This window comes from Sceloporus undulatus, chromosome 1 (genome assembly GCF_019175285.1).
Source record: "Sceloporus undulatus isolate JIND9_A2432 ecotype Alabama chromosome 1, SceUnd_v1.1, whole genome shotgun sequence".
NCBI classification, from domain to species: Eukaryota; Metazoa; Chordata; class Lepidosauria; order Squamata; family Phrynosomatidae; genus Sceloporus; species Sceloporus undulatus.
This window is the reverse complement of record NC_056522.1, coordinates 20,278,477-20,306,474: the sequence shown is the minus strand read 5'-3', so window position 1 is coordinate 20,306,474 and position 27,998 is coordinate 20,278,477. Positions and strand designations below refer to the sequence as shown.

Here is a 27,998-nt window from a genome sequence, read left to right as displayed (position 1 = left end):
CTCTGGGCGGGAACGGCCTCATTTCTCCCGCCAGCAGCCTGAGGAGGGGAGGGCAGCCAGGGCCAGGCCTCTCCTCCTTCCCCCCTGAAGCCGCCGCCATGTCGCGCCAGAGCAGCCTCCTCAACTTCTTCCCTCCTTCGCGGGGCAGGAAGAGAGGCGGCAGCGACGCCGAGGAGGAGGAGGACATGGAGGACTTGGAGGACGCCCGGCGGCGCTCCGGAAAGGCCCCCCGCAGCAAGCGGGGCAGCAACAGGGCCCCGCCGGCCGACTGGTAAGGAAGGCCCAAGCCGGGGCCTCGAGTGAGGCAGGGCGCCGGGGAGGGCTTCCGCGTGGCGCCTCAGACCAGGAGGCCTCCCTCCCTCCCTCCCTTCCTTCCTTCGGAGGCCGAGGGGCTTCGCGGGGGCTTAGGCCTCGCGCGGCTTCCGCGGGAACAGGCCCCTCGGGAGGGGAAGGGAAACATTAATGCCTCCTTATCATTATTATTGTTATTGTTGTTATTGTAACATGGTGGCCGCCTGGAGCCTTGAGGAGCAGAGAGGCGGGCAAGAAATGACTCTTTCCCTCGGGGTTTTAACACGATTCCTTCCTTGCTTTCCCTCAAGGTTTTAACACGCCGCTGTCGCCCGCCTCGAGCCCTCAGCAGAGGCGGCGGGAAAGGGCTCTTGTTACTTAGGCTACTGCTCTTTACTGTCGTTATTGCTTAATTTTAGCAGGGTGGCCCGCCTCGAGCCTTGAGGAGAGGCGGGAAAGGGCTAGGATTACTGTTACTATTATTGTGATTATGGCTTAATTTTTAACATGGTGGCTTGCCTTGAGCCTTATTATTATTATTGTTGTTGTTGTTTGTTATGATTATGTTTATTAATGCCCCAGCTTCCTCCCAGTACAGGGATTCAGGCCTTGAGGAGAGGCAGGCAAAAGATGATGATGATGATGACAGTAATATTTTTTTCCCTTCCTTCAGGGTTTTAACATGATTTCTTCCTTCCCTCAAGGTTTTAACGTGCTGTCGCCCGCCTCAAGCCTTGAGGAGAAGCGGGAAAGTATTGTTGTTGTTGTTGTTGTTGTTGTTGTTATTTAATTTTTAACATGGTGGCCTGCCTTGAGGAGAGAAAGTATTATTATTATTATCATTATTTCCCAATTTCCTGTTTCTCTTCAAGGGGGGCTACATGTTAAAATCTTTAATAATAATAATAATAATTTCATTCTCGCCTCTCAAAGCTTGAGGCAGGCTACAACATGTTAAAACCATGATGATGATGTGGGCAGAGGGGAGGCAAGGCGAGCCAGCATGTTCTTGGACTATGACTCCAGAGACCAGAGTTCGAATCCCAGCTCAACCATGATGAAACCCACTTGAGCTAGTCACACTCTCTCAGCCTCAGAGGATGGCAAGGGCAAGCCTCCTCTGAACAAATCTTGCCAAGGAAGCCCCCAAGATAGCTTTGCCTTAGGGTTGCCATAAGTCAGAAACAACTTGAAGGCACACAACAACAACAACAACATATCTGTATATATATTGTATACATATATGCAAAACTGCAATTCCCAGAATTCCACAGCATTGAGCCGTGGCAGTTAAGGTGGTGTCAACCTGGATTATTTCTGCAGTGTGGCTGCAGCCTCCAAATACACACACTGAACTAACCTTTTGAGGAATCAGTTTGCAAGTTAGCAGGTGTTTGGCTTCATTTTAAACCACTGAAACCTCATAGCAGTGATCCCTAAAGAGATGTAAGGAGGAGTACTGGCACTGCACAGTTTGAAAAAAGAAATACATCTTATATTATTTGATAATAACTGTTAAACTCTACTTTTCACATATTTCAGATATCACTTTTGCATAGAAAAATGCTTGCAAGAACCATTACGTATAAATCTTGTAGACACTATTTTTTGCTGCAGTTAGATGCAAAAATTTATAGAACAGAAATTGGGATATATATAGAATGAATAAACAAGTCATAAGGCGGTGGTGGGGAAACCTGTGTGCATATCTGTCCATTAATGATTTCATGATACTCTTTTTTTTCCCTAAATAACTTTTATTCTTTCCTTTACACTTCCCTTGTAATCTAGTATGCAAAATAAAACATTTCTAACTTTCTGTTTATGACTTCAAATTCCCTATCTCCAAAGATTTCTCCCTTTTTTGCCTCTCAGATTATAATTTATACATTTCTGGATTTTGACCACACACAAACATATATAATCATTTCTTTTTTAAAAAAAAGACCTTCATGGCCATTGCCTTTTGCAATAATGAATTACCCATTCTCACTGAATTTCCCTTTTCTTTGTCTTAGGACTGTTTAACCAGTTAATGTGTCTAATTCTTGCATGTCCATCAATTTCATGAAAATGATTTGATGATATTCATGGATCACAGGACAGCTGGTGGTTGAGGATGTGATTTCACTCCAGACTTTTGGGAGACAAACAACTTTCCTACCTTTTGTCATTTTATTTCAGGCACTCAAGCAACAATATATAGAAAATTTGAAAGCTTTTCTGGCAGTAACGTTCTCAGAAACAAGCTCTTCCAAGATTTTTCTGGAAGAAGCTGTAAACAAATAATTTTATCCCTTATGGGTGGGTGAAACTTTCATCTGGTTGGAGGAAAATGGTCAGTTTGAGGTTGGGTGACATGAATCTCAGAAAATAAACATAAATGTGGACTGACAAGTTAATGGACCTGAACAGACAGGCCAAAATAGCCTTGGCTGAAGAGCGGGGTATAAATAAATATTATTATTATTATTATTATTATTATTAAGCTGCTTCAGGTCACTTTGGAGGTATGCTGTTTAAATGATGGATGTGTCCTAAGAGATTGGAAGCCGTGTCAAAGGCAGTTTCTGGACTCTTAAGATGTTTGCATCATTTAAACAGCATACCTCCAAAGTGACCCGAAGCAGCTTTATTTTGGCCTGTCTGTTCGGGCCCAATAAGAGTTATTTTCAACTTTTCTTATGTGAACTGGTCTGGCCTGGGGGGAAAATGTTACTTCACACTTCACAGGCCGTACATTCCGCCTCGCACCCTCAGAACATCTGGGCAGCAACTCCTGAAGGCGCCTGGGGCAAGGTTGGCCGCTACGGCCAGAAGGTCCTTTTCCACAGCTGCCCCAGCCCTTTGGAATACGCTGCCCACAGAGCTCCGCTCATCTACCACCCTGGCCCAATTTAGGAAGGGACTCAAAACCTTCCTATTTAATCAGGCATTCCCCGACTAAACATCCTATGGGCCTCCCTCCTCACTCGTGGCCGTGAGGTTGGGCTAAGGGGTTTTTATTGTTTTTATGTAGAGATGATGCTGTTTTTAATCTGTTTTATATTGTATTTGCTGCACTAAGGTGCATTTGTAAGCCGCCCTGATCTATTTGGAAGGGCGGGGTATAAATAAAATTTTATTATTATTATATTATTACACTTCAATTTCATTTCTGTTTCTGATCTGTCGCTAGTGGGATCTGTGGTAGCTCATATTAGACTTTCCCCAAAGAGCCACAAAACACAAGGACACCAGAAAATCTTTTCTACACCACATCCAAAATGGCCTTAAGCATGGACCCTGGTTTCTTTTAGCACTTCTTATTTTTCTTTCTCATTGAATTTCTCAATTGTGCTTTTGTTATCTCATTTCAAAGGTCCAAAACACAATGTAGAAATAATCCAGTTTGACACCACTTTAACTGCCCTGGCTCAGTGCTAGGGAATCCTGGGAATTGTAGTTTGTTGTGGCACTAGAGCTCTGTGGTAGAGAGGACTAAATGTCTAACAAAACTATAGTTTACAGGATTCCCTAGCACTGAGCCAGGGCAGTTAAAACAGTGTCAAACCGGATTATTTCTGCAGTGTGTTTTGAACCAAAGAAATTCTAATCTATTATGAACTGCCTTTCTTGAAGTATTTGTTACTTTGAGATATCACTCATTAGTTCCTTAATTTTATTGATAAGGGCTTTCTTAAAGTCAAAAGTGCATGTAAAACTGTGGCTTGCTTTCCATTTCCTTTGTAAAATGAATCCAAGGAAAGAAATGTAAAAAGACTAAAAATATATTGAATCATTGATCAAGTTTTAAAAAACAGAAAACTTAGAAGAGGTTAAAACTATTTCAAATAGTGTGACAGTAGCATATGTGTAACCTGGATAAAATCAGTTAGGCCTGAAACTTGGTACTGAAATAATACCAACATTAGCATCTGTTGGGAATAGAAAGCTGAGGTATTATTCTTCCACAAATGAACATGGCCACTTCCACCTGAGCTTCCCACTGTTTCCACATTGTTGACCAGTTCTCCCCTCTTGAGGAGGACTGGGTCCAATATATAAAATTGGTGCCCTTGTTGCTTCTTGTAAGTATGGTCGTCTCTCCATATTCGCAGGGGCTAGGGGCAAAGGACTCCCCCGAATATGAAAAAATCACGAATAGCCTCTCCCCCATGAGAGGCCCTGTGTGGGTCCCCTCCAAGCCCCTGCCATCCCTGGATCAGGTGATCCAAGTATGGCAGGGGTCCGGAGAGGACCTGCAGGGCTCTTTCTCCACCCCTGCAATGCCTAGATCACCTGATCCGGGCATTGGAGGGGAAGCAGAAGGGGCTGTGCAAGTCTCTCCTGACCCTCTGATGCCCGGATCAACTGTTCCAGGCATGGCAGGGGTCAGGAGAGACCTCACGAATAACCAAATTCGTGAATTCCAAGTTCGTGAATTTGGGGGGGAGGGGGGCAAGTGTACTTAAAAGGAGTGACAGGGATAGTTTCTGACATTAGGTGGTCTATTGGAGTCACATCTGGAAGCATATATGATATTCCAATCCCAAAGACATATTTTATAAATGAAATTAATCCAATGGCTTCAGATCAGTTTTTTTAAAGGACCCTTGTTTCAATCTCCAGCAGCCTTAATTACTTCATGTTAATCATGCTAAAATCTAAATAATGCTGGAATCTAAATGATCAGTTCATGAAGGTAAGACTTCAAGATGGACCATACATCCCCTCTCTGGTTTGTCATTACAAGGTTTACAATATTTTTGCAAAGTTGTGGTTATTACTTTTGAAGAGATAGTGGTTTCATTTTGACACCACAATTTAGGCTCCCAGACATCTTTCTGTTTTCTAGTCCTGGCTAACATGAATTTTGTCATGATATTTCTGTTATAAACAAATAAAAAATAGAGAATTTGTAGACTTTGTAAATCATCATGTCAGGAGGTGAGACTTTTGTCCTATGTAGACTGTATGTGTTTACAGAACAGAAGTTGATTAGGATTTACATGCAACCAGGGGTACTAATTGGAAAGGGAATACAACAATATTTACCTCTAAAAATTCTGAAAATATATAATACAAACCTGGGAACAGTTTGGCTACTTCTCAGGTGAAGCCTATAGTGATGAGTACCAATGCTGATCACAGATTTCCTTATATATTTTTTCTCCTTTATTATATAAAGTGAGTGATTCCTCCCTCCCCTCAAATGTTTAGTTAAGCAGAACTTGGAATGCTTAAGATAAAATAGTAATCTTGACTTTGTTCTTAGTGTGAAGTTTTCTTTGCCAGACATCAAGCATTTTCTTCTTGCTTGCGTAGTATGCTCTTCTTGCTTGCATAGTATGGCTAGCCTTTGACCTAATTCTTTACTGCAGCCATACTTCATATTTGAAGATAACATCTATGTTTGAGAATACTTGCAGATGCCATTGTGTATAAATCTTGCAGGTGCTTAATTTTTATACAGTTAATAGCAGAATTTGTAACAGTCAACATTCCTTAAAGAAAAGATTATTCAGAATCCTGCATGCAAACTACCATAATTATTTGTATAAAAGTAATCCTCTTGTATGTATAAGTTGGCAGCAGGTTTTGGAGTCAAAATTAGGATATTGATATGACCCGTCGATAAGTTGAGGGTAAAATTTAAGTGCATGTAACAAAGGATGTAAAGGACAAAGCAAAAGAAAACAATCCCAAAGAACTTACCAAATTCCGCCAAGCATAACTGTTTGTGCTCACCTCAACAATTGGATGGATGGAAGGGAACTATGGTAAATGGTGGCTGTTCAGTGTGTAGAGGAGGTGATCAGGCTGACAGTGGAGAGCTAAGAAAATGTGCATCTGTCATTCAGGCCAGGAGGGAGGGCTCATCACTGGTTTCTTCAGATCCATTCCATGGAGAGGTGAAAACGCCAGCGCTGGCTCAGGATCAGCCATCCCTGGCCATCACCACCATTTTCCTGCTCAGGTATTCAAAAGGCCTTTTGCTACTCTACTCAGAAGAGGAGATGGTCTTTTTATTGATAAATGATAAGTAGTAACTTATCAAAAAAAGAACCATCCCCCCCAGTAGAATGTCAAAAGATGAGAACTCAGTTTGTTCCAAGGGAACCTAAAAGAAGCAGAGACCCCCATCTACACTCTCACTACTCCTTTGAATGGAAATGCCAGAGACCTACTGCTACAGTGGGTCCTTGTTATACGCGGGGGATCCGTTCCGGACCCCCCTCCGCGTATAGCAAAATCCGCGTATGCTCAAGTCCGATTTGTTCCTTCTCCCTCCCCTGCCTCGCTTCCCTCCTTCCCTCCCTCCCTCCCTCCCTCCCTTCCCTTCCCTTCCCTTCCCTTCCCTGTACTTACCTTTACTCTTGAAGTGTAGCGGCTTGGCCTCCACCACCGCTGCTGTGAGGGAAGCCGGGTGGCGGCAGCAGAGGCCAAGCCTCAGCTTCCTCGCTGCCACCGTGAAAGGGCGCGATGGCAGTGCTGGAGGACTCTTGGCCCCCAACAGCACCGCCACCGGGCCTTTCCTGCGGCGGACAGCGAGGAAGCAGGGCTGCTGCGCCGGAGGGCTTCAAGGCCTCCCGCGCCGGCTTCCGGCCTCCTCCAGGCCTCTGCCGTTGCCAAAGGGCAAGGTATCGGTGCTGGAGGCCAAGAGGGCCCCAGCACTGACACCTGCCCCTTCCGCGGCGCTGAGGGGGCTGGGTGACGGTGACAGAGGCCTTGAAGGCCTCCCGCGCTGCTGCCCTCCATACTTCCTCTTCGCAAGGAAAAGCGAAGAGGAGGCACGGAGGGAAGCAGCGCCAGAGGACTTCAAGGCCTCCAGTGCCAGCATCCGGCTTCCGCCACGCACGCCGCCATTGGGGACAATTTCCCGATTTGCCATCCGCGGATGCTCAAATCCGCGGATGGCAAATCCGCGTATAAGGAGGGCCGACTGTACTACAATTTTCCTGCTCAGGCATTCAAAAAGGTCAGAACTGGCACTGCTGTAGAGAGAGTAGAGGGAGTTGGTGCTTTTTCTTAGTTTCTCCCAGGATATACTAAGCTCTTACCTTTTGCAACTCAAAAAAAGGGCTTGGTTCCTTTTTTTGATAAGAGTTAAGATACATCACAGTCCACAAAAAAGGAGACACAAAAGGTGGCAGCAACGGTAGGACTATAACATTAATGTGCCATGCAAGCACACTTATTCCCAATAATAATAATTAAAAATTATGCAGTAGACATTCCAATAATATATGGAGAGAGAAATCTCAGAGGTGCAAGCAAGGCTCAGGAAAGGAAGAGACAGTAGGGATCACATTGTAAACATACGATGACTAGTGGAGTGTGCCAAGGAATTCGAGAAGAAAATCAGCTTTATAGACTATAGCAAAACCTCTGCCTGCGTCGATCACAAAAACCATAAACACTCTTAAAGACATGGAAGTACATTTGATAGTCCTGATGAGAAATCTGTATTTCTCATCAGGACTATCAAATGGCTGTTATGGACAAGAGGCTGTTATAGAGGAACAGATGGTTTCCAAACAGTGGATGACACCATACTACGAGCAGAAAACATTACAGACTTACAAGAATTACTAAGCAAGGTAAAAGAAGAGTGCAAAGGTAGGCTTAATGCTGAACACAAGACAAAAATAATGACCACAGAGAGTCTACATAAGTTCAATCTAGATAATAAGGAAATTGAAATAGTTGAAGAGTTACTTTACCTTGAATTAAACATTGATGTGAGTGATGACTACTGCAATCAAGAAATAAGAAGACTAGGAATGGGGGGAGCATCTGTGACGAAAGTAGCCAAGATGCTAAAGTGTAAAGATAAAGAACACTAAAGTTAGAATCGTCCAAGCCATGGTATTCCCCATCACCATGTACAGAAGCGAGAGCTGGACAGTACAAAAAGCAGATAAGAAGAAAATCAGCTCATTTAAGATGTGCTGGAGAAAAGTGCTGAAGATAATGTGGACAACTAAAAAGACAAATAAATGGGTCCTAGAGTAGATCAAACATGAAATCTCTCTGGAAGCTAAGATAATTAAACTGAGGCTGTTGTACTTTGGCCACATCACGGAAGGCATGACTCATTAGAAAAGGCATTAATGCTAGGAAAGGGGGAGAGAAGTAAAAAGATGAAGACCGCATGCTAGATGGACTCAAGGAGGCCACAGGTATGAATTTACAGCAGAGCAGTGGGGGGCTTAGAGATATCTCATTCATAGGGTCGCCCTGAATTGAGATTGACTCAAAGGCGGTTAACAGCAACAGCAAATATGCTTATGAAGTAGGGAAGCCATTCCCTTAATCATCATATTTGACATCGATACATTCAAACTGGGTGAGTGACTGTGGAGACCTGTGGTGCCTGACCAGGGTGACTAGATGTCATAACTGCAAAGGAGGATAAGGCACCACAAAATGTAGGACATTCAAGAAGAATATAGAACATTACAAAAGAAAAGCTAAAAACACTAATATAAATATAAATTCTTGCTTCTTAGTGATGCTCAAAATTTAGGACAATAATTGTAACTATGGCGCGTTACAGACGGCCCGTTTGGGGCGGCCTGTATCCGGCCCTTTCCCTGCCGTATCGGGGCCTCAGCTGCCACAGCGGCAGCCTCTGAGGCCCCGATCCGCCGCTTTCCAGGCTGCGGGGGAGCGGCAAAAGGCTGCTTCCCCGCGGCCTGGAAAGGGGTGTCCTTAGGGCTTCATGCCCCAAGGACACCCGACAGCAGCAGGGTTTCTGCCTTGCGTCCCTGGCACAGCCATATAAAAGCTGCGCCAGCAATGCAAATCCTAGAAGGCAAGTGTGTAACGCCTTAGATAATTTCAAATCTTTTATTTTTAATATCATGAAAATGCATGGGAACATCACTATTAAATTGGTCCCTAATTGTCCAAAAAATAGATTTCCTGAGAGCCCTAACTTGTATACGTATGTGTAAAATTATGTGGGAATAGGGAATGGGTAGGGTATGGTTGTATAAAAGATGATTTGCTTATCAAGTACTTTGCCCATTGTTGCCAAACAGCTATACTTTATTTTAGGAAGGGATTCCGTATTCTGCTCAGGTGTGTCTTATTTGGCTTTTGGAAGAAAATAATGATGTTCAAGCATCTTGAATTTTAGTTTTTTTAACCATTAACTGATAATTTGACTGGCTCTACCAAGGTTGTTCTCACTAGAGGAAATTCCTCAAAGGTCTGTACCTTTCCTGCCTGTGGGCGGAGAGGAAGAAGTAACCTATCCCAACATGTTCATGTTTCACTGCTGGAAATGAACATACCACAGATAAAATCAGTTTCCTTTTCTCTCTCTCTAGTAGATAGAGGGGATGCTGTACTGCTGATTCATTTCTACGCTGTATTTTTTTCTGAGTAATGTATTGAAACACCTGAAAGAGTTTGACACTATAGAACAAGAATTTAATTATAACCTGGGATGGCTTTCCTTGTTTGAAGTTATGCAAAAAGGGTTAAGTAGGTAGGATAAAAAAGATGATTTTCTTTATCAGTACAGTTCTTTCTTTATTTTTATTTTTTTAGGGTCATTTAGAAGAAAATTAAATTACCTGTATCACTCTATTACAGGCATATGGTTCAGCAGTTAAGACGCTGAGTCTAATTTTTTTCTCCTCTTACAGTGACTTCTGTGAATTTACACCTGGTGATTTAGTTTGGGCCAAGCTTGAAGGATATCCATGGTGGCCATCTCTTGTGTACAAGCATCCAACAGAAGGAATACTTTTCCGGGGCAGAGGAAGAGCATCTCGCATCCATGTACAATTTTTTGATGATGACCCATCGAGGGGCTGGGTTAGCATTAGATACATAAGACCCTATGCAGGTAAGAAGTATGATTGTACATATGACAGGGAGGTGTTCCTGCATCAAATTGTGCTACTGTCATTCTGCGAGCTGATGCCATTTTTCACTTCTCTAGACTTCTGGAGGCTTTACTGTTAGAACAAAACAAAACTGGGAAAGACAGATCAACTCGAGGGTGATTAACAACAAAGTCCTTAACAGTTATGCAATTTATTTCCTCCATGAAGCATGGGACCCCGGAATCTTTAGTGAAACACATAATGTTCTTAGTTTCAGTCTTGCTGCTGGTGTGGGGAACTCTTAGGACACTGAAAGAGACACTATTTAAATGCAGCAGAGCCTCCCAAAAGATTGGAGGTCTGTACTGATAAAGCAGTGAGTGCAGGAGGGGAAGAAAACATCTGGTCTCAGAGGTAGTGTGAGTGTATTGGGAGCTGGTTGCAAAGAAACACCTTGTTTGGCAGGAAGATCTTAAAGGCCAGGACTAGAGCACATATTCTGTGGGAGAATGGGGAATCCATTCGCAGCCACAGAGAAGGAGCCATCCAAGAAAGGGATAATTAATTAAAGTCAAGAGAAAGCTGAGCAACCTGGGAGGACCTGGGAATCCAATAAGAAATATTATTTAAAAATAAATTTAAACAAATTCTTTCTTCAATGGCTTCTTCTTGACTAGAATGGACCTTCACAGTAATCTCCCCAGTGTGCCATTTGAGACTAGACTCACTAACTTCAGGTTAAAAATACAGAGGAAATTATCACTTTGCACCTTATCAAGATGTTTGATGCCAATGGCTTCATGATTGAATCTAGGCTGATCAAACATGACAAAAGCTTTCTCAGAAGATGCCAGCTATAGCTGCTGGTGAAACCTCAGGAATAAACTCTTCTAGAGCATGGCCTCATAACCCAAAAAACCCACTAAAAACTATGACAAAAACTATCGGTTCAGTGGAACAATAGAAAGCAGGGTTGGGGAGCTTAAAATGTCAATGAATTTTTGTTCCCGTTATCATTCATCACTAGGTAATCTGCCTGGGGCTGATGGGAATTACAATAAATGTCTGGAAGGCCACAAGTTCCTGAGCCCTGAGGTAGAGCTTCCCGGAACAAAGACAAGAAGGGATATATGGTGAAGCTTTCACCTGTTGCTCTGTCTAGAAGTGAGAGCGTGTTCCCCGTTATGGCTTTAGATCAGGAATCTTGCCACTCATACCTCAGAGAGCCCTTTCCTGTTTCTCCACCCTTTTTTTTGAACCTCACAAATATTAGCTATAGTGCCACAGTATTCTATTTTTCCCCCATCTTTATCACTGCCTCAGGAATTTTAACAGCAGTCTCTCAGAGGTTCTTTTTTCTGTTTTTGTTTTCTCACCCTTGCTTTTGCTTGTATTAAGCTCCTGTTTACAATTTTGACTTGTTATTCATACTCAGCACTAAAGCATGTATAACGATAAATACTTGAACTGTGAGATTAAGGTTACAGACATTCTTATTATAGAGAACAGCGGCTGTATTATTTCTGTATTATAACTGAAGTATGTATCAGTTAATAAAGTAGATGTGCTCCTGGAGGCATTACTTCTTTAACAGAAAATTTAGTACCTGAGGTAGAAATATCATGGAAAGAATAGGGATGGGTTCCTGCACCACAAGAAAAAAGAGGATTTCAACAGTTTTTTTTAAAATGTAGAACTGACGGTATGCCTGTGTGAGATGAAACAACCAGGTGAGTTAAGTCTTGCATAATTAAGACATATTGGCACTTTACAGACTGCCCAAAAGGGTGGTCTGCAAAGTGCCCTCATTTGTTGCACGGAGGAGCCTCCGTGGCCAAACCACGCGACTCCTTCGTGCAGCAAAAAGAAGCCACAAAAAGTAGCTTCTTTTTGGAGCACGGTAATGACACAGCAAGGCGCCAATGGCGTACTTGCGGCGTCATTGCTGCAACGTGCAGACGCTAAGCATCTGCTACATCAAAATGGCGGTGCCCATGTAGAATGGGCACCGCCATTTTGTACACGCTTGGTGCGTACTAGGGTTAGGGGCGTCCATACTAGGGTGCCCGTGCGGAATGGGCCGAGACCAGGCTTATCGTATATACTCAACTATAAATCGAAAAATATATGCCCAAAAATTAATCTTAAAATCTGGGGTCGATTTACATACAGGTCAAAAGTCTTTTAAAAAGCAGCCCCGATGTCCCACTCTCCCCGTCTGGCTGTGATTTCTGAAAGCGCTTCCCAGGCTGGAGTGTGTGAAAGGTGATTTCCTTCTCAATCTGATGTGAAAACCTAATCTCCCCATCCTCTTTTTCTAGGATTTCCTCTGACCATCAGATATCCCATTTCTCTCCACTTCCCAATCCAATGTTAAAACCTTCTTTCCCCACCCTTCTCCTCATTTGGATTTCCCCTGACCACCAAACAGCCCATTTCCCTCCACTTCTCAATCCGCTTAGAGTCATCTCATTCACAGGGTCGCCATGAGTCAAGGTAGACTCAAAGGCAGCTAGCCACAACAGTGTGGCATAGTGGTTTGAGTGTCCAACGATGGCTCAGGAGGCTAGGGTTTGAATCCCCACTCAGCCATAGAAACCCACTGGGCAAGTCAGTCTCAGAAGAATATAAAAGCAAACCCATTGTGATCAAATCTTACCAAGAAAACCCTATGATACGGTTGCCATAAGTCAGAACTGACTTGAAGGTACACAGTACTACCAGCATCAGCAATTATAGTTAGTGTATATATTCATATATAAGTCTAGAAATTTAGGTCAAAAATTGACTCAAAAAATCTGAGTTGACTTATCCACAGGTCAGTGTACTGTATCTTAACTCTTGTTTAAAATAAGGAACCATCCCCTGGTGAAAAGCAGGAGTATAATCTGTCTTGGAAGCACCGATTCCCCTGTACTCTCTCATCTATCTAGCCTTAGGACTGATCACAAAAATCTATATCTGCTGGAATTTTGCAAGTTCTTTGACATTGCTTTGCTTTGCTTCATCCTTTAAATACTTTGCTATATGCCCCTAAGTTTTACCCTTGACTTATCCATGGGTCATATTAAAATCCATAATTTCAGCCCCAAAACTTGCCCTCGACTTATGCATGAGGTCAACTTGTAATCGAGTGTATACATTTACAGTACTAATCTTAGAAGGTGGTGGAATAAATGTATTTATTTGGTTTGAATTGCAAAGTTTCTTGGATGTTAGATCATTAAGAACAGAAACTTTTACCAAAGTTGGGTCTTGTTTTGATTTCTTGATTAGTTTTTTCCTTTGTCTTGCAGGTTCTACAGGCAGAGATACCCAGAGGGGAGGTGTGTTTTACAGTTCAAAGCCTGAGATTAGAAGAGCAATGGAACTGGCGGATGCAGCTATGAAAAAAGATAAAAGTGAGCGACTTGATCTGGCAGTGTGTGACAAACCTTCAGAAAGTGAGGAGGAAGAAGAGGAAGATATGGAGGTAACTTTTAAAACTATTTCCTGAAATAAAGAATAGAAGAAAGAGCTAATCTTGTTATGGCACCACGTTTCATAGGTATCTCAAAAGAAAGTGCTTCAGAAACTGCTGAAAGATAAGCCTAGTTAGAAACCGTATTTCTCATCACAGAACGTGAGACTTGGTAAGGAGAGCTTTTGAGAAAAAAATCATGGTGGGTAGATATAGAATGGATTAGAGTATTGTAACACTATGAGGAGCATTCAGAAGCTGTAGCTAATAATGCCTTAAATAAATAAAACTGTGTGGCATGTTCTCCAAAAGGCAAAGCTGTACTGTTTCTGCTGGTAAAGCATTTGGCTGACCAGTAGATGAAAAATTAGTTGCTACTTTTCCCCAGAGAAACTGTTGGATTGCACTATTCAGAACAAGGGTAGATGTCCTAGGGACCTCCAGATGCTTTGTACCACAAGTCATGTAACCTTCAATCATAACATATTGACTGTGTCTGATGGAAAGCGTGGTCTGAAACATCTGGAAGTTACTTGGTTGGTTGAGATGACCAAGCTGCTTGCAAAGGCAGCTAACTTGTCTGTTTAAACTTGATGTAGTCATTTATCTGCCTGAATTTCCCTCACTGTTTTTGCTAAAAGCATTACAGTACATGTTTTCTTTCATAACATCAACTAACTCTCTTGTTAAGACTTTGGGAGGTACATCTTGCTGGCAGATGTGCAACAATACTGGAACAAAATAGAATGTCAGAGACAATATAATCTACTGTTTGCCATGGTTGAATCTAGCTTCAGCTGTACCATAAAGTCCTGAATATGGCTGTTGAAGGCTAATAAGACCAGAACTTGATTTTTTATTAATGTATCATTTATATGGGCAGCTAGGGACAATTTTTGCCCATGTGTGATGCACAGCATGAGTCTGTTCAGTTACAGTGAGTTTTTCAATCATCCAATTTTTATGCTTCTCCCCTACCCCTTTCTTAGCAGGTGAGCGATGAGGGTGATGAATTTTCTGCAACAAAGGAAGTGAAACATAAAAATAAAAGGACAGCTGGACGACAGCGACATCATGGAAAAACCAAGAAGAGAAAGATTATGGATTCAGACAGTGATAATGAAGGTTCAGACATGGAGTTTAAGCCTGATGAAGCCAGCAGTGATGAAAATAGTGTTGGAATAGGTGACAGTGAAACTTCTGAATCTGAGATAAACTCAGAAAAGAAAGTAAAACGTCCCATTAAAGTCCCACCTAAACACACCATTAAACCAACACAGGAAAAGGAATACAGACTTCCCCAGAAGGAATATCCTAAAAATGATGTTCCTGAAACTCCCATCAGAGAAATTAATCTTTCCTCTGAGATTCTGTATAAGTTAGCATCTTATGCAGCTCCTGAATGCTATGATTATCGAGCAAACATTAATGGAGGAGGAGATACTCCAGCTGTGTGGGAACATGATAAAATTGAGTGGCTCCAAGATGGTAAGCGGAAAGATGGTCGTAGGAGACGGCAGAATGATCCAGAATATGACCCATGTACTCTTTTTGTGCCAGAGGACTACCTTAGAAACTGTACGCCAGGAATGCGGAAGTGGTGGGAGCTGAAGAGCCAGAACTTTGACTGTGTTATCTTCTATAAGGTTGGAAAATTCTACGAGTTGTACCACATGGATGCTGTTGTTGGGGTTAACAAGCTTGGATTGGTGTTCATGAAAGGCACTTGGGCTCACTCAGGTTTCCCAGAAATCGCCTTTGACAGGTTCTCAAATATCCTAGTCCAGAAAGGTCACAAAGTTGTCCGTGTTGAGCAGATGGAGACTCCAGAGATGATGGAGGCACGCTGTAAATCCATGTCTCACCCAACAAAATTTGATAGAGTTGTGCACCGAGAAGTATGTAGGATAATTTCCAAAGGGACACAAACCTACAGTATTCTGGATGGTGACTTTTCCGAAACTCATAACAAGTACCTTCTTTGTGTGAAAGAAAAATGTGATGATTCTGCTGGCATCCATCGTACCTATGGGGTGTGCTTTGTCGATACAACGGTTGGAAAGTTCTACTTAGGGCAGTTCCTGGATGACCGCCATAGTTCAAGGTTTAGAACTCTTTTGGCTCATAATACTCCTGTTCAGATTCTCTTTGAGCGGGGGAACCCCTCTGCAGAAACACAGAAGATAATGAAAAGCTTACTTCCTTCTACTGTGCAAGAAGGTTTGACTGCTGGTTCTCAGTTCTGGAATGCATCCAAAACGCTAAAAACTCTCATCGAGGAAGGCTACTTCCAGGACAAGGAAAATTCAAATAGTGGAGCGGTTCTTCCTCCAGTAATCCGATCCATGACTGCAGAAAGTGACTCATTAGGACTTACTCCTGGGGAAAACAGTGAGCTTGCTCTATCAGCTCTTGGTTGTTGTGTTTTCTACCTTAAAAAATGTATTATTGACAAGGAAATTTTATCAATGGCAAAATTTGAAGAATATGTTCCTGTGGACATTGATATTGGAAAAAGAACAAAATCAAGTAGTATCTTTGCTAAAACAAATCAGAGGATGGTGCTGGATGGCGTGACTCTAGCAAACCTGGAAATACTGGAGAATGCCACTGGTTCAGCAGAAGGCACATTACTAGAAAGGATTGACACATGTTGTACACCTTTTGGGAGGAGACTTCTGAAACAGTGGATCTGTGCACCATTGTGTAATCCTTGTGCTATCAGTGACCGCCTCGATGCAATCGAAGACCTCGTGGCAGAAGCTGCCAAAATGTCTGAAATCCGGGACCTTCTTAAAAAACTCCCGGACCTTGAGAGGCTTCTGAGCAAAATTCACAGTATTGGATCTTCACTTAAGGACCAGAACCATCCAGACAACAGGGCTGTTATGTATGAGGAAGCCAGGTACAGCAAGAAGAAGATAGTAGACTTCTTGTCTGCATTAGAAGGATTTAAAGTGGTTGTTGAAGTTATCTCAATTTTGGAGGATATTGTTGGTGGTTTTGCATCCAAAACATTACGACAGACAGTGACAGTCAAATCTAAAAACCCAGAAGGCTTTTTCCCAGACTTAAAAGCAGAACTTGCAAAGTGGGATGCTGCCTTTGATCATACTACTGCACGTAAAACTGGTGTGGTTAATCCACAACCTGGGTTTGACTCTGACTATGATAAAGCTTTAGAGGATATAAGTGATGTTGAGGAACGCCTTCGCCAGTATTTGGAAGAGCAGCGCAAACGACTTGGGATCAGAGCCATGATGTATTGGGGAGCAGGCAAGAATCGTTATCAAATGGAAATTGCAGAAACTGCAGTGCCTCGAGACTTACCAGATGAATATGTGTTGAAGTCTAGCAGAAAAGGCTATAAGCGTTACTGGACCAAAGATATAGAGCAGATGCTGACTGATATTGTCAATGCAGAAGATCGAAGAGATGCTGCACAGAAAGCTTGTATGAAAAGGTTGTTCTATGACTTTGATAAAAACAGCAGAGACTGGCAAACGGCAGTAGAATGCATTGCAGTTCTAGGTATGCATTCTTCCATTGTAGCACATAATAAGTTCACTCTTCACTGTTGATTCATTTTAGTGTCTTGTTTATATGTTTAAATGCTTTATAGTAAGAGTGGCCAACTGGTGACCAGTAGATTAAATCATTTAGAGTTGGAAGGGACTACAAGGGCCATGTAGACTAACCCCTGGCATGCTGGAAATGTGACCCCCAGAACCAGTTTTATCCAACTCGAATTTTAATCAGTCAAGTGCTGTTTAAAAATGTCTACAACAATATTTGTAAGGGAAATTACTCATATTTTGTATTGCATCTCCTTGTGGTTTTGTGTAATGTATATGTGTACTGTAACTGAGAAATCTTTACCAGTAGTTCTGTGTACTGTTAGAAAGCCTGACCACTTATAAAGAAGTTAGACTATGCAATTTTAGCATTTTGCATCCTAAAGCTCCTGCCTGAAATACAAATTGCCACCTTAGGAAAAAAAGATTTGTCCAAAATCTCTAGATGGTATATGCCCATCTATAGCTGTTGCATGCACAACCCAACTGTATGTATTGTGAATGTAGGAAGATTTGGAGAGGGGTCTGTATGTTGTATAGAGAGGAATTTTCCACCAAGAGTGACACTTTACAAAGACAGTAAATAGATCTTGGTTGTGCTGCAGTCAACATGATGATATGGAATATTGCATCAGATATATGGTCATATAAAAGCAGTGCTTTGTATACAGGCTCTGAACTCTGTAGTTGAGACTAGAAGCAAGATGAGATTCTTCTCCCTTCAAACACAAGTGTAGTAATTCAGCATGTTCACATAGACCGCCACCTGTCTTTATACACACACACACACACACACACACACACAGAACCGTAGCCATATGCATGTGTCATGGCTAAAGTGATGAATGTTCAAAGTGACAAAAGACATGTACACGTATACATACATAAAAACACATACATACTTACACACATAGGTAAATGTATATATAGTTGTGTGTGTGTGTAAAAGAGAGAAAAAAAATACATATTCTTATGCACCTACTTCTTTCTCATGGATTGCTTAATTTTAGGGCAGCTATTTTTCTACTTTGTATTGATAAGTAGGGTATCATCCATATTACAAAATAATTTGTCAATCTTCATGATATGCCCTATTTAAGCACTAACATGAAAACCCAATCTGCATGTTGGCCCTAAGATAATCGTTCTGATTTCTGAAGATACTTATAGCCCGTATAGCACTACTAAGTTTTAGTTTTCTTCAGAATTGTTAGAATTCTTTTATTTTGAGGATAATGGGACTTTAAGTTTCAACTCTCCATTTCAATTTAATTAAACAAGAATATTGGGAATTACATGAAATTAAATATATTTCTGGCTTTAATCTCACTTGTGATTTATTAATACTGCTACTGAACAAGTAGAGTTAGGTGGAGCAGTATTCAGTGCCGTAAAATCTTTGAATTCCTCTTTCTGCTTGGAGGACAGAACAACAATAAATATCTTGAGTTTTATGTGCTTGATGTATTTGGCTTTATGGCCACCTCCACACAATCAGAAAAGTTAGCTTACTGATTTTTATTTTGCTTTCATAGATGTCCTATTGTGCCTCGCTCATCACAGTCAGGGATGTGATGGACCACTGTCCCGACCTGTAATACTGCTGCCAGAAGACAACACCCCACCATTTTTGGAGCTCAAACATTCACGCCACCCTTGCATCACGAAAACATTCTTTGGAGATGACTTCATTCCTAATGATATCTTCATAGGTGTAGAGGATGAAAAGGGAAACTCTGAAAACAAGGCCCCCTGCGTTCTAGTGACTGGGCCGAACATGGGCGGAAAGTCTACACTCATGAGACAGGTGATTATAGAATAAGTCAATATAGGCAACATGTTTTACATTCCTAACAAATTTTATTCCTTGAACTATATGAACTGCTAAGTTTGGGTTGGTTAAGATTTTCCTCTCCAAGTTCGTATATTGTAGTGGCTTTGGGACATGTATATATCACTTACTCTGTTATCCTGATGACAGCTGCCATCAGTGGAGAAGAGAGACAAACAAGGATACACCTTGCCAAGGATGCTTTGGAAACCACTTGAGTTTCTGAAATCTGGATTGCCCAAGTAAATCAGTTAGGTTTCCCACAGAAGTAGTATTTCTCTTCCTAGCATTCTGAGAGTTCAGATGTACCTCTTTGAGAAGAATGAGGATGATCACATAGAGCACTGTATGTTGTATGATTGCTAAGATCAGTTCAGCCATACCACAAGATGTTAGGAATTATACTTGGGACCCTCTGCATGCAAGCCACATGAACTACATTTGTGTTGTTTTTGTACAACTTGTTAGAGCCCCTAAACTAAGATGGAATAATTTAATATAGAATGTAAGGGTTTTACATTTAGAATGCTCCTAATCATGCTGCTCATCATTCATGCCTGAATTGATAGAGATTACATTGGGTTTGTTGCAGAGGACTGCCAAGATGATTGTTCAAGGGAAGCTGAGCTAGGTTCATTGGCTCTGGGGTGTCTTAGGATTGGATGCATACCACAACAGCAATGGGATTTTTTCCAATATGTATTTTTTTTTATTTAAGCACGATAACTCAAGAAAATTCTGGGGTATTTTCCTGTTACTATGGGCATGGAGGCTGCAAAAAAGGACTTAAGAGCCATACACATCCCATGAGTTGTACTTTTCCCCTCGCTTTTAAGACTCTTTTGTTTAGCTGCTGGTTTTACTTTGCTTTTTATGTGTTTCAGTTTTTCTCTTCTTTCTTGCAGGTTTTATTGTGTGCTATTTTTAATTCATTTTTAAAATATATTTTATATTTTTAATCAGTTGCACTAAATTAAGTAAGAATGAGAGTTGGAATGGAAAATGCTGATATTCACACTTTTTTTTGGTGAAGAACTTTTGGGAAGTTTTCACTCCCGATAGTAACAAAAAAGCAAGGGCATCTCTGAAAGGTCCAGTTATGATTGCTAGTCCAAGCAGAAACAACTTGCTTTTGATAGAAGTGCAGCTGGAGGAGGAAGCAAAGTGTTTCTTCCTTGTATTTGTTAGTTCCAGAACAATCAAGTGAAGAGAACTCTCTAACGGCTGTTGGGTTTGTTGCTTTGCAGGCTGGCCTGTTGGTAATAATGGCCCAGTTGGGATGTTTTGTACCTGCTGAGTCTTGCAGGCTCACTCCTGTCGACAGAGTGTTCACCAGATTAGGAGCTTCAGACAGAATTATGTCAGGTGAGTTTGGTATTTTTTTAAATTAATGTTAAAGTAGAGCTGGTTGTAAAAGCACTCTCTACCAGTACAATATATATATAGCTTGATACTTGAATTTTATTATCCTTTGCTTCCAGACTGGATCAACTTTAAAAATACTCATTCTGAACCTAGAGCGAGCTAATCATTTTTAATTATTGTTAGAGAATAGTGAGAATTATCTTTATAGCTATCTAGCAGTTTAAAATACTGTATTTTCTGGTGTATAAGACTACTTTTTAACCCAGGAAAATCTTCTCAAAAGTCAGGGGTCATCTTATAGGACAGGTGCTGAAATTTCTGAGCTGGACTGGAGAATCTGCAGTCACTGCATATGGTGGGGGAGCTCAAAAACGGCTGCAGCTGAATCCTCGCCGTATGCGGCGACCATGTGAAAGCAGCAAGGGCGGCGCTATACAAGTATGATAGAAGAAAATCCACTCACCAGGATTCGTGGAAAGAAGTGACTTAACGCGGTCCTGATGATGAGGTGAAGGGGCACCTCACCGGGAAGGTGTAAGTGAAGGGCAGAACAAGCTGCAGGCGTCTGGAACACCCGGGGAATGGAAAAAAGAGTCGTGTTTGTGCTACCGCTCTGATAGTCTTGGAGACAGGGAGGGCTGAGCAGGCAGGGAAAGCTGATCAATCCAATGCAGTTTTCCTGCTACATACCTGCATTTCATGAGCATTTGAATTAAAATTACCATATTGAAATAAAATCTGATGTATTTTAATTTTTATTTGGTGTGCGTTGGAAGAAGAGTAGTCTTATACGGCGAGTATATCCCAAACTATATTTTAACTGGAAAAGTTGGGGGTCATCTTATGCACCGGAAAATATGGTACATTGTTTCATGGTACTAGTGGCTGGAGGGCTAGGTAAAATACCACAGTTGTAATTATAACAAGAGCACACTAAATTTAAAGGACTGAGCACTGCCTGAAAACAGATCTGAATTGAATTCATTTTGTACCTAGATTCAGCTCCCCACATGACTGAAGAGTTCACTAAGCCATCTTGGGCCTTCCACTGCTACTTCATCGTAGCCTGAAATGGCCTTTTCAATGCCAAAATTTTAGAAGTAGATGTAGCACAAAATGAAGTCAGCTTCTGTTTAGGAGTATCAATGACTTTAACTATCCCGTTGGCAATCCCAACTACAGTAGACCTGTTGAATGGCGAGTCAATATGTAGGTGCTTCCAACTGGGCTCTACTCTAGTTGGAACTAAAACAGGATTTAGGCCAGTATGTCATGAGGTTGGTATAAAAATAAACATAATTTCAATTTAATCTCTCATTGGTTGGTATTCCTGCAAAACCTTAAGTGTCTTTGGAAGGATTGTGTTCATTACCCAATGTTGACAGCATGTGTTTCCTTCACTAGGGGAAAGTACATTCTTTGTGGAGCTGAGTGAGACTTCCAGTCTGCTACAGCATGCAACAGAACATTCCTTTGTTCTCATGGATGAACTTGGTATGTAGGCTAATGATACAGAAATAATTTTATGATCCGGCTGTAACATCGACAAGCTCTGCCTTCACTCCCTCCTGACATCACTGTTTGTCTGCTCATATTATACTTAATGATGGGGCATTATATGTGCCATATCTCATTTAAATTACCTGGTACATGTGCATTGATGATACTGGGACAGCACCAGTGTGGCCTATGCAGCATGCAGAACAATTGGGAAAGTTTAAAACTACAGTGGGCCCTTCACATTTGCTGGGATTAAGGGCATAGAGCCCCCATGGAAGTGGGAAAATCGCAAATAAAAACTAGTTTTTTTCACCTGAGAGAACACCTGTAGGAATCTACATCCTCCAGCACAACTCTGTGGTCCACACCTGTCAGATGCTGTATGTAGATTTAGTCGGGACAATCTACAAATGCCTAGAGAAGTGTTCTCTTTTAAGAATCTCTCCTCCAGCAAGACTTTTGGAGGGCATCGACCATAGAGTTGCATTAGAGGGCCTAAAGATTCCTAGAAAGACAATACTAATTGGTGAATAATCAAATCCACAAAAGTCAAAGCTGCAAGTGTGGAGGGCTGACTGTATATGCTGCCATGGTGATTGGACATGGCAGGACAGCTTAATTAGTTGTAATTCAGCTGTGTCAGAGCCAAGTGCATAAAATGGCCATCCTATGTTTTGCTGTTAGTATCTTGAATGCAGAGAAGGTTCCATTTAGTATCACAGGTGATGTACTAATATACCATTAGTTAGCATGCCTTCATCAAACCAGTCTATAGAGCTATAGGAAAAAGTTCCCTGGTGCAATTATTATTCAGTAACTTATTAAGGAGAGTCTCTGCACTTGTGCAATAACCCAATTGTGTGAGACTATGAGTTATGTAGAACCCAGGCTGCTAGTATGCCATTAGTATAAGTATAAAACAAGAGTGTGGAGTTAATAACTCAAGTATGTTGTCTCACTCCCAGAATTATGTGTTGACTCAAAGAACAGAGCATGCACATCTGTAACATTTTATCAGGGAATGAAATATTTGCAGTATGGATTTTTTTTTCCTAGCAGAGAGGAAAGAAATTGTGCATTTTACACATGAATGCACTTGTGGGGTTAAGGTGAATTCCAAGGATAGTGAGTAAATCACCGATGGAACTAAATCAAAAAATTCTAGTGTTGTAGCAAGCTTCAGCTTCTCCAATATGCACTTGATCAAAAGGATGTAAACAGAGGCAGGATTGGTGGATTTGCTCACACATTTCATTTTAGACTAAATGGTTTGACTTCTTGTGTATTGATTGTGCTTCCTTCTCCCTGTGATATCTCTTTAGTAAGGATGCATCCAGGACTGTTTCAAAATACAAAAAGGTTATTACTTGTGTGTAATAGGACTCAAACAAAAATGTTAATGCATGTGCCATTTTCAAATGGAAGCAAGCATGCTGGGGATTAAAGGTTCAAACTTTATAAATCTCTTTACATGGAGAATCCAAAAGAGTAATTGGCTTCTCTGAGTCTTTTTCCTCCCTATTTAGGATTTGCACCTCCAGTTGCTTCTCTAACATTCCTATTACAGAGTACAGTAGCCCTTCCCAATTTGCGGAGAATCCATTCCAGACCCCCTCGTGAAAATGGTGACTCGCACATATTCAAGTCCCATAGAAAATAATGGGGTGTTCACTTGTGGGAGTGCGTCGTTATTTTATTAATGGGCTTTTGTCCCTCCCGCAAAGAGCAAAACTGTAGATTCAAAGTCTGCGAAAAGGCAGGGACAACTGTAGTGATAAGAAATACAGTGGGACCTCCGCATTCACTGGGGCTAAGGACACAGGACCCCAGTGAAAGTGGAAAAATTACAAATAAAATAGCTTGTTATGTCCCTTCCAACCTCTAGAACAGCAGTTCTCAACCTGTAGGTCATGACCCCTTTGGGGGTTGAAGGACCTTTTCACAGGGGTTGCCCAAGACCATCGGAAATCATAAATTTCCAATGGTCTTAGGAACCGATTTTATGGTTGAGGGTCACCACAACGTAAGGAACTGTATTAAAGGGTCACGGCATTAGGGAGGTTGAGAACCACTCACTGCTCTAGAAAGTTATTCTTAACAATGCAGAATTTAATGTTGTAATGTATTTGGAAGAAACTCAGATGGGATCCCAAGCTGATAATTAGGTAAACCAGTTACCCCATGGTTTACCTACAAAGCTCCTTGTATTCTAAAGTGGGGGAAGAAATCATTTGGTCTCCCGATGTCCTGGCAGCACAGCCGTTGGTGAGGAATGCTGGGAGTTGCACTCCAGCATTCCCAGCCCTGCTGTTCTCTCCATCTTTTCATTTCACATTCCAGGTTGTTTTTGTGTATGTTTATTAGGATCATCCTGGGACATATCAGTGGAAATTACGCTTTCTTGCACATATGAGAACCTTTTATTCTGCTTTGTTAGTAAAAGTGAGCTTTTAAATATTAAACCATAAATATTAAACCATAATGGGAACATGGAATGTTTAGAAGTGGTTTGAAATACCTCCATTGTAATTGTTCATACTACCTATAACACTAAAGGATTTGCTTGAACTATACTGTAGGCAATGTTGCGGTTTTTTCTAAAACTGCCTTTTAAATCTTTAGTAGTATTGATTTACAAATTTCGCTGTTTAGGTGACTTTAGGGAAGATAATCAGAGGTTTTTAAAGGTCAAGTTACAGCAAGTGTTGAATTATCACTTGCAGTTCTGATCTTTTTGAATTGACCCAGTTCTCTCTTAATTTTCAGGCAGAGGTACAGCAACATTTGATGGAACTGCCATCGCAAGTGCAGTTGTCAAAGAACTTTCAGAGAGTATTAAATGCCGCACAATGTTTTCAACACACTACCATTCTTTAGTAGAGGATTATTCTCTCAGTCCCTCTGTGCAATTGGGACACATGGTACATACTGTCTTTTTCTTGCTCTTCACTGTGGTGTTGCTTACTGGTTATAACTTTCATGCGTTCTGTAAAACCAGCAAAGCTTTAGGAACTAGCGTCTCTACCTTCTAAGTGCCAAGTCCCCTTTCCCCAGAGTATATTGATTTAATTTCTGAGCACATTGTTCAAATGTACAAGGAAAGTTAATTGAGTATTCTTTTAAACCAGATAATGCCTCTGTCATACTGTAGATACTTTATGATCATCTCTTCCATTGACATCAAAGGGACTCCCACTGGAGGCTTTTCTCTCATTTTTGTTCAGGCATTTTTGCAGTCGTCAGCCTAATCAATTGCTTCCTAAAATGGTGAAATAATTTTGGGTGAATTCTAGAATAAAAGCAGTACAGAAATGTCCTAATAATGAATATCCACATTTATTATTACTTTTAATAAAAATGCTGGCCAAGAGCTTACATCACTTAGTCATGAAAGTGTAACTAATACATCCCCTGACCCGACTATCTTAATAGCTAGCACTGAACAATGGAAGTCTGTTTTGCTGGTGATCAGAGCGCAGTAGGATGACATTTCCAGGCCCTTTCTGCTCTGAGAAGAATTGTGTTAGATCTTCCTCCCAACTGTCACAGCATTGCTCCCTGGCATGAGATCTGGAAAGTGCCACTATTGCACTCTGATCACCAGCAGAATGTCATCCATAGCTTGCAGTGACTTTATAGAATTTGGAGAGGTGGCAGTTATAATTATGTCTAACTGACTGGAGGGCCAGCATGCTATAGCAGTTTGAGCATTGGACTACAACTCTGGAGACTAGGGTTTGAATCTGTTTGTTCATGTAAACCCACTGGTAACCTTGGGCAAGTCACACTCTCCCAGCCTCAGAGGATGGCAATGTCTATTCCTCTCTGAAGAAACTTGGCAAGAAAACCCTGCGATAGGTTCACCTTAGGGTTGCCATAAGTCAGAAACAACTTGAAGACACACAACAATAACTGGCTACAGAAGAGTTATGAATGTGCAATTACAATACAGTTGGCCCTTAGTATCTGCAGGAGTTCTGTTCTGGACTCATTTGTCCTCCCCCCCCCCATTCCAAAAACCATTGGTCCTAAATTCCCATGGTTTTTAATGGTGCCACGTGTGCACTGCCATTAGGGTGGGAAGTCCACAGTTGGGCAGGGGGGCTGTACAGGATGTACAGTTGCTATTTACAATTAAGCTGATGGTAATCAAAATCCAATTTAAATTCTTTAAATTGCTTTTTTCTCATCATAGTTCTATTACTTTGTAGCCAGTCTAAAGATTTATAGTTCTTGTGCAGGATCCAAGGAAGGAAGCCCTCTGAACTAATCGATGTCTTTTTTTTAGGCATGTATGGTGGAAAATGAGAGCGAAGATCCTAGTCAAGAAACAATCACTTTCCTCTATAAATTTGTTAAAGGAGCTTGCCCTAAAAGCTATGGTTTTAATGCTGCAAAGCTTGCTAACATTCCAGAAGAAGTTATTCAGAAGGGTCACAAAAAAGCAAAGGAATTTGAGAGAAGTACTGTCTCGTTGAAACTGTTTAGGTAAGATCTTTTTTAAAAAATGTATTCCATTGTTGACCTTTTCCTTGTTAGAGAGGATCTTGGTTTTCTTCAAACCACTTTAATTCATTAGATAAAAGGGCTGCATGGATGGTAGATAACACATTTTAAGCTGCTGTTGTGCTTTAATGTTAAAAAGATGCAGGTATGAATGATACGTTTACCCATGGTTCTTCATGTGTTTCTTGAACAAGTGTATGGTTCTTTTCCCAGGAACCTTTGCCAGATGGCTGATGCCACACCACCATCCCGAGATGGTCTTAAGAAAGTTCTGCTTCAGGTTTGAGAAACCCTGTATAGTTTCTACAGCAGTTTTGAAAGGCAGTATGCTTGACAACACAATGATCTAATAAACTTTATTTTTTAAAAATGACCATTTTCCATTGTCTTTCCTAGGAAATTAAACCCTTTTAATTCTTAGCTACCCTCTACATAATGGTTATTGAATACTCCACAATATATTAAGTCTAGATGTTATGGTACATGCATACACTTTCAGGCTGTTGATTACCCACTGTCACCAATACACATAAATGGAAAAAAGCTATGAAACTGTATAGGGCCATCTATATACTTTCTCATCTTCATTAGAGCAGGAAATTGCAATTTTCAGCAGTTCATAAGAGTAATGTTGAAACTGTTCAATAAAACTGTGAACAGAGTAAAATACAAGATTGTTTGGGGAGACTCTTTCAGTGTACTTTAAAACATAGTAAAACTTCCATTTGCAAACTGCTGCCTGTGTACTTTGTTTTATAGTGCATTATCTCCCAAGAAGTCTCATTAAAACATTGTTGTTGGTTTTTTAAAGATGATGTAAAGATCATGAGGGAAGGGAAGGGCAGGGGAAGTCCTAACTGCAAAAGGATACCAGAAAAATTGCTGGATATAATTTAAGATTAGTGTTCTCTTTCATAGAAAGAACGTACATACTGGGACATGAGTACAGTTACAGCAAGTCTAGGTGTGCTAACAAAACAGGACACATTCAAGTACAATAAGATTTGCTTGAAATTAAAAACTACATGAGATTAAAGCATTAAAATCATCTCAATCTGAATAAATGTTAAAAAAAATCAAAATAAATGCAGAAGTGCTAGCTCACATTTTTACCATATTACAAAAAGCAATTGGTACCCATGTCCATAAAGGCAGCAACAAAGACTGCTGCTCGTCTACAGAATAGTACTACTGCAAATGGGACTGAGTTTCAATGCTACTTGTAGAAACACCAGCCTTTGGGAAGTTGGTATCTGTACAAAGATGCAGCTCATTTTCTTCACATCTGTCCCTTAGTCTTTGTTTACACAGTAATGCTGAAACGCCCAGTTCTGTTATCCTGAGTCAACATATTGCCACTTTCTTTTTGGTAGGTTGAGCTCCATAGTGTCACCACTTTACACATCCATTTTTTAAAGTCTCTCTCTGCAGAAATGGGCAAGTATAACTTCCTCAAAAAACAAAATTAACAGTTAATGATAGAATGGCAGGACTTCTTTTTCTTCCCAAAGTAATTCAGTTGTGCTGCAGTGTATTAGATTCTATAGGAGGAGCAGAGTCATATAGTGTATCTGTATCATGTGTTGGTTCTCCAGCTAGTGTACAAGGATTGGACAGTGTTCCAGCACCACAGTCGCAGAAAAACC

At 41.1% G+C, this 27,998-nt stretch overlaps 2 protein-coding genes across 5 annotated transcripts in view; one reads left to right on the top strand and one right to left on the bottom strand.

The window, feature by feature from the left end:
- On the top strand, positions 1-26,725 carry MSH6 (mutS homolog 6). Of its 2 annotated transcripts, none has more exons than XM_042442111.1 (10): positions 1-271; positions 9,933-10,135; positions 13,412-13,587; positions 14,568-17,106; positions 18,686-18,957; positions 20,229-20,346; positions 21,751-21,840; positions 24,613-24,767; positions 26,135-26,334; positions 26,566-26,725. In XM_042442111.1, exons 1-10 carry the CDS (start codon positions 99-101, stop codon positions 26,636-26,638), a joined length of 3,999 nt encoding a protein of 1,332 aa, XP_042298045.1. In that variant the 5' UTR covers positions 1-98; the 3' UTR covers positions 26,639-26,725. The 2 variants fall into 2 exon arrangements, with proteins under 2 accessions (XP_042298045.1, XP_042298035.1); XM_042442101.1 differs by having other exon boundaries at positions 14,565-17,106.
- Positions 26,695-27,998, bottom strand: part of FBXO11 (F-box protein 11) — a 68,907-nt gene continuing 67,603 nt past the window's right edge. For all 3 annotated transcript variants that reach the window (XM_042442126.1, XM_042442136.1, XM_042442144.1), the window contains one exon: positions 26,695-27,997. In XM_042442126.1, coding sequence (XP_042298060.1) covers positions 27,868-27,997 — 130 coding nt within the window. In that variant the 3' untranslated portion in view covers positions 26,695-27,867. The remainder of the gene's footprint in view (position 27,998) is intronic.

Bases quoted from the DNA above. Each gene is read 5' to 3' on its own strand.
- MSH6 (XM_042442101.1), top strand. From the start codon at position 99: ATGTCGCGCCAGAGCAGCCTCCTCAACTTCTTCCCTCCTTCGCGGGGC. The intron at 18,958-20,228 runs GTGATTATAGAA...GTTGCTTTGCAG, and splicing joins AGTCTACACTCATGAGACAG to GCTGGCCTGTTGGTAATAAT. The intron at 24,768-26,134 runs GTACATACTGTC...TCTTTTTTTTAG, and splicing joins CTGTGCAATTGGGACACATG to GCATGTATGGTGGAAAATGA.